This window comes from Rhinichthys klamathensis, unplaced genomic scaffold (assembly GCF_029890125.1).
Source record: "Rhinichthys klamathensis goyatoka isolate OS25496 unplaced genomic scaffold, OSU_Roscu_1.1 h1tg000570l_1, whole genome shotgun sequence".
NCBI classification, from domain to species: domain Eukaryota; kingdom Metazoa; phylum Chordata; class Actinopteri; order Cypriniformes; family Leuciscidae; genus Rhinichthys; species Rhinichthys klamathensis.
In genome coordinates this window covers 115,586-126,447 of record NW_026607036.1, presented here as the reverse complement: position 1 = coordinate 126,447, position 10,862 = coordinate 115,586, and the positions used below count along the sequence as shown (strand labels likewise).

Here is a 10,862-nt window from a genome sequence, read left to right as displayed (position 1 = left end):
GTCTGTACGGTTTATATTGATTTTAAACACTGTAAATGGTTAAAAACACAAACCTTTCTTCAGCCGAATCACAGACGCAACCTTATGACATCACATCTCCAGACCAAAATAAAAGTCCTTTTCACACGCTAAAAAATAATGCAATTATAATAAACAAATGCAATTTGTGATATTCTCAATCACAGATAAATTCAAGTATGTTGTTCATCATTTAACAAAGGTTGAGAAAGAACTTTTAAGTATTTTAAACTCATAAAAAATGTATTGATCAAAATTAAATATGTGGTTTCAAGGAAATCTAATTATTTAATTTATTAACTAAAACCGTATCACAATATATCCATATTATTCCTCTTAGTTTCTCCACAGAATATAAGGGCAATAAATATAATCGAATTTCAACTTTATTTGATTAAAGTGCATTGCATTACAGTTTTTTTCGATTGCTAAATGACAGTGAGCACAACTGGAGCTACATGTGCAAAACTCTAAGTACAATCTGCAAAGCAGCAGTTCATGTGGACCAAACTCTAGTTCGTTTTTCATTGCTTGAACAGTTTTCAAAACTCTACACATTTATCCCATGACTTTAACCACAACCTGCACAACACTGTGGATTTACAGCACTTTGTTCAAATGCTAACACACTGCTGTCAAAACTGTGAACCACACATTCAAAACAGAATAGATTTCAGCCTTGTGCCTTTCACACACTGCTGACTGCACTCTCAGCTGAACGGCTGAAACCTGTGGCCTGATGCAGGATTAGCCCCTCAATTATTTGTTCGAATTACAGTATGTACTCTTAGTTTCTACCTTTTTTCCCTCATTACTGTAATTCCGTAAATTACTACAGACTTTTGAAGCAAACTGCTAATTTTCATTCACCTTAAAGAATTGTAAATTGTTGTTTTGCACATGTAGCTCCAGTTGTGCTCACTGTCGTTTAGCAATGGAAAAAAACTGTAAAATAACCATACTGAAAAGTAACAAATCTGTCTTCTATAAGGATTGGATTGAAATTAACATATGGTCTGTCTTTGATCTTATTGATAATGTTCTTTTATATATATATATTTTTTTTTTGCAGTTTAAAGGAATAATGTTCACTGATTAAAGCCTGTTCAGTTTCTTCAATTTTCAGAAAATATGATATTGCATATTCAGTTGTTACTCCTCATCTACCCTTATTAAAAGTGAATGGTGTTCAGTTTGTAGATACAATAACCAGTTTATTAGAAACAATAATAAAATACTTACAATATCCAGTTACAGCTGTAGGAAACTCAGAAGTGAAGGTCAGAGACTCAGTGAATCTTCAGCAGGATTCTTTATTGAGATAGTACTGTCGCGCTGCAGTCATCAAGTCTGACTAAAGCAGTGAATCTTGGGAGTTGTATAATGAATTAATTAATAAGCGCTTTACATATAGAAGTAGGGAATCTCCTCAACCACCACAAATGTGCAGCACCACCTGGATGATGCGACGGCAGCCATATTGCCCACCACACACACCAGCTTACTGGTGGAGAGGAGACAGAGTGATGAAGCCAATTAGTATATGGCCGTTTCTTCAACTAGGGGCACTTTTAGTCTTGTAAAGTTGAATAAAAAAACTTGTTCAAATGTCACGTAACACAGTCTCATAAGTTTAAATAATTTGTCTAGTTTTAAGGTCTGTAAGAGAACAAACTTAAATTACCATAGAAATTGGTAATATTTTACATTTTTTTCGACCTACTGTGAACAAATGTAATTTCCACCACATCTCAATATACAGCTGTTATTTAAAAATAGAATAACTTCTGCCACTCAAGAATTGTCTAAGATCATTTTTCTAACTAGTTTTATCAGTTTTTCCACAATGTACATTTATACATTTTTCATTGAGATAAATTAACTGCCCTAAGGACCAAATGCTGAACTGTACATCGTCACACTCTGAAATTTAATATTGTTCGGGGTAAGAGGTTATTAGAAAATAAATAACTTGAATTTTTATATTAAGTAGTTTTTATATTAAGTTTTTAAATATTTTTTTTAAATGTGTGTAGTGATGGAAATGACACTGTGGTGGTGGAAATGACAATGAATTAACGTGAATGTAGAGAAACAGTAGAGATATTTATTAGAAAAATGCATCACACTCATTAAACTCAATTCACAAAGTCATTACGTAAACATAACCACACCTGTTTTTAGTGTAGTGCTGAATTTGATGTATAAAACTGATTTGTCTCACAGATGAACAGTTACAGTGCATACTGTAAATAACTTACACAACTGATGGCAAGGCAAAAATATATATAAAAAAAGATGATGCAACAAAATGTCAACATTGTGAAATAATTATGAAGCTATATAATTGTGAGAGTTTGGTAGTGAAATGTTCTCACTGGTCTCTTAAATGAACACTCATCTTCTGTAAACAGTAACTGTAAAGAACACCTGAAACTGTATCATTTAAACAGAGATGTGGAATATGGAAAAAGTTTGAGCACCTTGAATGTGTGAATGAATGTATGTCTGCATGTGTGAGAGAGAGAGTATATGTGTGTGTGTGTGTGTGTGTGTGTGTGTGTGTGTGTGTGTGTGTGTGTGTGTGTGTGTGTGTGTGTGTGTGTGTGTGTGTGTGTGTGTGTGTGTGTGTGTGATGTGTTTCAAGGCCAAATCTAATTAAGTGTTTCAAAGATTTCTTTCCAAACAGACACAATCATTTCCTTGTAACGTTTGGTCACTGGTACAGGCTCAGGGATAAGGCCTATAATATTCTTGGTTTGGTCCAGATTTTGTCATCCCTTAGAGGCCAAAAAAAAAACCCGATTGAGTCCAGCATGGCCCATGGTTTTAACCAGAGCTCCACTGTAGACATCAGTATCCTGTATGATGCCAGGATAAACATCTCCATCGTACTTCACACCACTGACCAATGAGTCCCTCATTCAAGTCCACAATGTGCTGCAGACCTATTTGAGGTGTGTCAGGATGCAATGTACTTGTTGAGGGGGAAGCTTCATCCCAATGCTGGAACATGACTGTTACTGGATTGAAACTTTTGCAGACATGAGGTGCAGAGCAAAAGCAACTGAGGATTCTCCATGACATTTGGCTTGGGCTAGCAGAGATTATCTGAAAGGAGAAAAAAACAGGTACGGCATGAACTTAGTAAGAACAATTATTTGTTTGGAGACGACTGTCAACCATTACCTGATGGATCTTCATTGTGCCACGGATTGTTTGTAGCTCGGACGGCACATGAATGTCCATAGACTCAATGTCTTCTGGCTCAACATAGAAGAGCTCTGTGGCAGACTTTTGCTGCTGAAGCTCCTCAAAGAGCACCCGAGCATTTGGTAGGTCCTTCCCTCTAGCTATGATGTCATCAGCTCTTCTTTGCACTGCTGCTCCAATCCCATCAGCAGGGCCTTTTCCATGGCCAGAGTTCCAAGTCAGTTTCTTCCAGCCTATCTGATATGGAATGTTCGTGAAGAAGTAGAAATTCTTTTTTGAGCGGTATTGGGTGATCGGCCCATCACTGACCACATGCAGCACTGAAGCAGTGGGGTACTGATCCTTCAGGAAAGTGAGGACTTTTGTTAGATGTGCCCAAATAGCACAGGGGTCATGACGAAAAGAGGAGCTGATTGAGCAGACTGAGATGACACTGTTTTTGGTGTTCTTTAGCTTCACAATCGGTACATTCCCTGTACATACATTGCTTGGTATATTTTGGCGAACAACACAGGGATACATTCAAATCTTCAATGTAACTGCTTTTAATGACTTTATGATAAAGCAGCTTGTCTGCCATATTCTGCAGATTGGCATGGGTCTTGCAGAGGCATGTGTCTCTATCCTTAATGACATTTCTGTAGTTTTTTTGTGAAAAAGAAAATGGAAGATAGCTTCACTGATTAGCTTTTAATCAATACTTAGCATTTCATGTATGCAAAATACTCTTATTTAACTTAACATTTTTAACTTTTTAAAAACACCTTTGAAGGTACAGCATGTTTGGAAATGACAGAATAAATATATTAAGTGCTCAAGCAATATTTACCTTGATTTTTCTTCTTTTGTTCTTGATGAAAATTTAAATTGCCTCCATGTCCAACATGTGCTCTGATGTCACTGAACATTTCCATAGAAACCACCTAAACAATCTTTCACAAAAACTTTTTAAAGGGAGATTACAGTGTTGTGGTAATGACACGAATACTGTGTGACAGCTATATTTTGTATAAAAAGTAATATTCATAGGGGTCTCACATTAAATACTATAATGTATTTGAATTATTTTACTAGTGCTTAATTTAGGTATATTAATAGTTACCAGATAAGTCATATTTTTAAACTGTATTTTCATTGGTGAAGTTGAAAAGTCTGGGTGTGCGACAAGGAGAAAACAGTGATTTTGACCCCTATAAGGAGGTTGAAAAGTATGAAAAAAAAAACTAATAGAAAGGTAGTAAGAAGTTTTTTAGGTGGTTTTATTGTTAGTTTGACAAAGAAAGAGGAATTTGTCCTTTTTAAAAATATGACCAAAGTACATAAAACTGCCCATAGTCTAAGAATCACCCATATGGGGATGATTAGGAGGCCATGAGGGCACTGGGCAAATTTGGCCAGGATGCCGGGGTTACCTGGGATTTTTTATGACCACAGAGAGTCAGGACAAAAGCACTAGATCACGACCTTAAAAAGAGTATGCAAAGGATGTAAGCAGTTATAATAAGTTTCATCAGCTCTAATCCAATCAGCATAACTATAGCACTCATTATCATAGAGATCAGGGAAAGTCACACCTTCAGGTTTTACGTTCACACTTAAAACAGGCGTTGATGATCATGAACGATGAGCACTGAATTAAAGGAATGTGGCAGAAGAGGAAGAACATCACAGACAAAAGATGACAGCCTCAGTTATCATGATTTTACATTTGTGTTCACACACCCCTAAAGAGAACAGAATGTGTGGATTGACCAGTGAGATTCTTGCTATGAGAGTTTTCATTCGCTGGACGACAGTCGATGCAGACTCTAAACTTGCGATGTCATTTGTTCCTATGTGGAGAATCACTATTGTGTAGTTTCTCAAAGTGTTTGTGTTGTTGAACGGATCTCACAAGAGTTGTGTCTGGATGAACCCAGCATTGAGCATTTGGAAAGTAGTCCTCAATATCCAGACAAATTGGGCCCTATTTTAACGATCTAAGCGCATGGTCTTAGACCGTGTCCGAATCCACTTTTGCTAGTTTAACGATGGGAAAAATGGTTGGCGCATGGCATGGTATAAAAGGGTTGTCCCTATTCTCTTAATGAGTAATGGCTGTGTTTTGGGCGTAACCTACATAACCAGAATCTCCCATTCCCTTTAAAAGCCAGTTGTGTTCGTGCCATGGCGGATTTGCTATTTACATGGCAGAATTTCCAAGCAGAAAAACTGAATGCTTCTCCAGAGCGCAATCCTCGTGTGCGAGGTTAAAGCAGACCATCTACAGAACAAGCCGGATTCCACCATATCTTTATGTACACAATAATAATCTTTTACATTGTAATCCTTTTATTTGTAATATTTGGCATGTTTGTGTGTTGCTGCCTGTGTGTGTAATAAGCAGAGTGTACACACGTTGTGGACCCGCCTATAGGCACATATTACTAATGCGCTCTTTAAATAACAAAAAAAAAAATACTGCCAATGGTGCAGTCTTTTTGTCTCAAAATAGCAACGCGCCATCAATGTGCCTGAACACACCTCGTTTTCATGACCAGGAAATGACAAAAGTCCACACAAGACAAGGGGAACATAAGTCAGGTGGTGGAGCGGAGGCGAACCCGGGGGCGGGATGGAGGTATAGGCCTGTGCAGGGGAACGGGACCAGGACATTGCCATGGCGGGCCTGGGCCGTGGAGCGTGGGCGGACCAGGGCGCAGCAGGCTGTGCATGCGACCAGGGCGGAGCAGGCTGTGCATGCAACCAGGGCGGAGCAGGCTGTGCATGCGACCAAGGCGGAGCAGACAGTGGAGGCGACCAGGGTGGAGCAGACAGTGGAGGCGACCAGGGCGGATCAGGCAGTGCAGGAGACCAGGGCGGCCTGGGAGGAGACCCTTCAGGCGGCCAGGGAGGACCAGACAGTTCGGGAGGCAGCTTGGCCTCCATGGTCCTGTCAAGGGATTTAAGTGTTAAGGGTTAAATTTCTTGGGGGGCGGCTATAGGGTTATGGGCAGGAACAGACACTGGCTCGGGAACAGACACCAGCTCGGGAACAGGAACAGACAGCGTGGCGGTGGCCATCTTGTCCGGAGACGCTGGCTCGGCGGCGGCCATCTTGTCCGGAGACACTGGCTCGGCAGACGTGACGTGAACAATCTCTGGATCGGCAGACGTGACGTGAACAGTCTCTGGAATCAGATTTTCTCAACAACAAAAAAAGAATATCAAAAATGTCAAATTTTTGTCACACGATAATTCAGCGGTACAAGAAACCACCGGTATATCTCCAGCTGAGCTTCACCTAGGGAGAAAATTACACACCAAAGTCTCTCACACCAAAGGCATGTGTCTTATCCACTGCGCCATCACCACCCAAATTACAGGGTCCAATGGACAAGCTGCTGCGTGGGCAAAATCTTGCTCCAACCGGTCCATCTTACAATGTCACAGAACATCTGTCCGAGTTGCAAGCTAGAGCCAAAGAAAACACCAAAAAAGCATCAGTAAGACAGCTCCGTAGCTACAAGACCCGAAGAGATGTCTTCTACAAAGAAAAAGACCGTGTATGGGTGAGAAATTTCCCACAATCAAGTGCACTTCACCATTTTAGTTCAAAACTTGCCAACAAATGGAAAGGTCCCTACAGAAAAATAAAACAGCTGGGACCACTGAATTATCGTGTGGCACTAGAAGACACTGGTCAGGATGTGCGTACCATTCATGTCTGTTTTTTCTGGAATATTTACAGAGGTTGTGTGAGAAAAACACAGATTTGGCAGATTCAGACTGGTGTAGGGTTTACTTATAATGTTGGTTAATTTTTTTTTTGCTAACATGGTTATTTTCCACCCTATATTTTATACTAAAGTGACATTCTATGTCAAAGAGCAATTGACATTTTATTTTTATTATGCCATGACAGTGCAAGCAGGGCTGCCTGATCAGGATGTGCTTAAAGTTTCAGAGGTTTAATAAGACTCCTCAACAGACATTGCAATGCCACAGTGGCAACGGCAAAGTCCCACTGGTTGAGTCTTCTCTTGGAAAAGTCGAAAAGTCCTTGCACACTCAGTCCGAAATTCTCCCATAACGTTCGCACGTTAAAAAATAAATACGACCTCGCGTTGTGTTAATCACGTTTACTGCCTCCGAAACTTTCGCCCGTCATAAATTCAGATCGGGTTCAATTTTCTGCATTTTGAGAGGTGTTTTGACAAAATCGAACGCCAATATCCTGTTGAGGATCGATTGGTTCACGGAAATTGGTGGTCTTCTTTTTAATATGTGGCTCCAGTATCGCTAGCAAAGCATCAAACTGAGCAACTGACATCCTAAAGTAAACTTCGCTCAGGATAATCCTGATAAGGAGGTGGAACTCTACGCAATCTCAGGATTGGATGGACCCAATATTTTCTCTTTCTTTTTCTCTTTTTAAGAAGGAAGAGGACAACAAAATCATCCTCACTGCTTGAAAACTCTATTTTGTATTGACTCGATTTTTTTCGCAACGGATTAATTAATACGCATCAGACTCAGTGTGCAAGGTTTCTGTGCGTGACATTTTAAGGATGACAAATACAATGTCACATGGACTACTTTTATGATGTCTTTATTTCCTTATTTCCTGGACAAGAACAGTATACCGTACATACATTTTCAATGGAGGGACAGAAAGCTCTCGGACTAAATTTAAAATATCTTAAACTGTGTTCCAAAGATGAACGGAGGTCTTACATGTTTGGAACGACATGAGGGTGAGTCATTAATGACATAATTTTCATTTTTGGGTGAACTAATCCTTTAAGAAGGCAATCCTATCTCCTTCCAGAATCGACTGCCAGTGAGCCGGACAGTAATTTTCCACACAGATGCTCCTCCTCCATCACTTCTACCCTTAGATAGGTACAGGCTTGAGCCTACCAGCTGCCAGTTTGTATGAAGTCACCAACAGAAATTACATCTTCAATCACTGGAGACTACATTGGACATGGCCAGAAGAATAAGAATCACTGGACCCTGTAGCCATTCTGGAGTATTGCAGAACAATAGAGACTAACTTCTTGCCTTGTGGGCTTGTCATCCACCTTGATGCCCCCTGGTCAGGGTCGTCACCTAATGATGTTGTGTTTGACCAAACTGAAAGACCACCCTGTGCAATAAAATGGCCTGCCTGAAATAAAATGCCCGAATGCAAAAAGCTATGTTGATTGTAGCTATCTAAAATTGCACAGTGGCACCATGGAACTAAAATCACAGCACAGTTACTACTGGCAGGTCTAAGACTAGCTCTTGATTACAGCAATGGAGTGGGGTGATTTTGTTGTTTCTGCAGAAGACAACATGGTAATTCAGTGAATATACAGAGACAATGGAGTAGCCAGAATAATTAGAGAGAAAGGAGATTACTTCTGTTTCTATTTTTACATGTAAGCAGACTAGAGGCGTTACAGTCTCTAGTTTTACAATAAAGTTTTAATTGTTAACTCTACATGTAAATACCTTGGAGTGATTGTCATAAAAAAAATGCAACATTTGTAAAATAAACCTTGATACAAAGTTTTTACAGGAGTTACAAGCTTATTTAAGGGAGAAGGCATTTTTACATATACAGAAACTACTACACAGGTTGAGTAAAAGGTAAACTGTCGCTTTAAATTCAGGGGTGTTCATACCTGCTACTGGAGAGCTACTGTCCCACAGTTTAGCTCTAACCTCAAACAAACAACAAACCTCAACCAGCAAACCACCAAATTTAGGTGTTTAGGGTTTCTTTAAAAACAGGCAAGTGTGCTTGATTGGGGTTGGAACTGTAGTCTGCATGACAGTCACACTCCAGGAGCAGGGCTGAACACCCCTGGTTTAATTTAAAGGACAAGTTTGCTGATTTTCAACCAGCTTTGCATTGTTAGAATGTTGACAGTATACGCAAATGAACAATGTTTAATCTTTCTCCATTTCAGCTGTACTGAGATATGCCTGTTTATTTGTCAGCAAAACCCTGCCGGATGACACAATGCAGAGTTTTGCAGACAGATAAAGACTTTGGTTTCACTCATCTTGAAGTCAGATGGGGATGTTGCAGGTACGGGGCATCTTGGTCGATGGTCTCAAACATTTGCTCTCTGTGTGGGTAGTGTATAGTGATTCCACGCAAAAAGAGAAGGGATAGTTCCCTTTTTAAGTTTTCTTAGTGTCCTAATAGTCAAAACAAAATCATCTCGTTTGAAATGTACACTACACACTCTAGTGTTTTTTGTAGGAGTGAAGTTGTCCCTGCGAATCCTGGCTAACCACTGAGCCCGAACTTCTGGGTCAATCGGGAACGCATGAAAGCTTATCACGGAGTTATAACGAGATGAATTAGCACATTGGGGTACACAGCAATGTAGCGATGATCTTCTCTCCTGTCGCTGATAGATTAGTTTGTTCTTTTTTACTTTAAACTCGCTCATATTCGCTTTCTTCTCCTCTTCCCTCACAGTGTTATTACGATCAGAAGTAAGCATGCACACACTTGCTTCCGGGAAGTTTATGCACGCCATCTTGTGCACCGAGCCATTAAACGCCATCTTTGTTTGTTCCTCTGTATCTTCTTGTTTCACTCTGAATGTTTCTTCAATCCTCAGGTCTTCACTCTCCTCTTTAATAAGCACCATCTTTGTTTGTTCCTCTGTATCTTCTTGTTTCACTCTGAATGTTTCTTCAATCCTCATGTCTTCACTCTCCTCTTTAATAAGCGCCATCTTTGTTTGTTCCTCTGTATCTTCTTGTTTCACTCTGAATGTTTCTTCTATCCTCATGTCTTCACTTTCCTCTTTAATAAGGGCCATCTTTGTTTGTTCCTCTGTATTTTCTTGTTTCACTCTGAATGTTTCTTTAATCTTCATTTCTTCACTCTCCTCTTTAATAAATGCCATATTTATAATAATGTGTCACGTGGATCTCAGTCGCTTCACCAGGAGTTTTTCCTGTGTGTTTGGACAATAAGATGAGAATAATTAACAGAAAGAAAAATAGATCCACACTAAATATCTGTGCGTCTCAATCAGCTCTAGTTCAGTAGTTCAGTGCACTGGTAAGAGTCAGTAAGAGTGAGAGTTTTAAGTGGCCTTAAACCTGATTAGCTATAAAGAAATTGCATATTATTAAAAGAAAGCAAATTGTAAAGACATTTCATATTTAGTTACTTATAATTTATTTTTAAAGGATTTGATTCATTTAACTTGATTAAGTTTCTCTCATCACTACTTCCCAGTGACCAAATGTGATCAATTTCATGATAAACTGATTCACGATCTAGGGAGCGAAATAAGACTAACAAAAGGCTATTACTGTGTATGGATGCGCTTTACTGACAAACACTGACGATCATTAATGTTATTATGTACAGCATTACAGCGTTACATTCAATAATAATTCAATAATTTCACAATTCTCTATAAATTGTCTGAACAGTCAAAGTATTGTCCCAAATATAAGATGATGGGTTTTTTTTTCTTGGAAATACATCTTAAAATAAGGGGTCGTCTTATATTCGGGGTTTAAACTTTTACATGTCAATAATACACCTGAAACAATAGGGAGCGCCTAATACGTGTAAAACGAGTGTTTCTGCCCAGAACTGATAAATGCAATGGAGTCATCAAACA

At 39.2% G+C, this 10,862-nt stretch overlaps 1 protein-coding gene across 1 annotated transcript; it reads right to left on the bottom strand.

Annotated features, from left to right (window-relative positions):
* Positions 1-8,999: 8,999 nt before the first annotated feature.
* On the bottom strand, positions 9,000-10,186 carry LOC130074128 (golgin subfamily A member 6-like protein 6). The gene has a single exon (XM_056239670.1). It carries the CDS (start codon positions 10,128-10,130, stop codon positions 9,321-9,323), a length of 810 nt encoding a protein of 269 aa, XP_056095645.1. The 5' UTR covers positions 10,131-10,186; the 3' UTR covers positions 9,000-9,320.
* Positions 10,187-10,862: the final 676 nt, after the last annotated feature.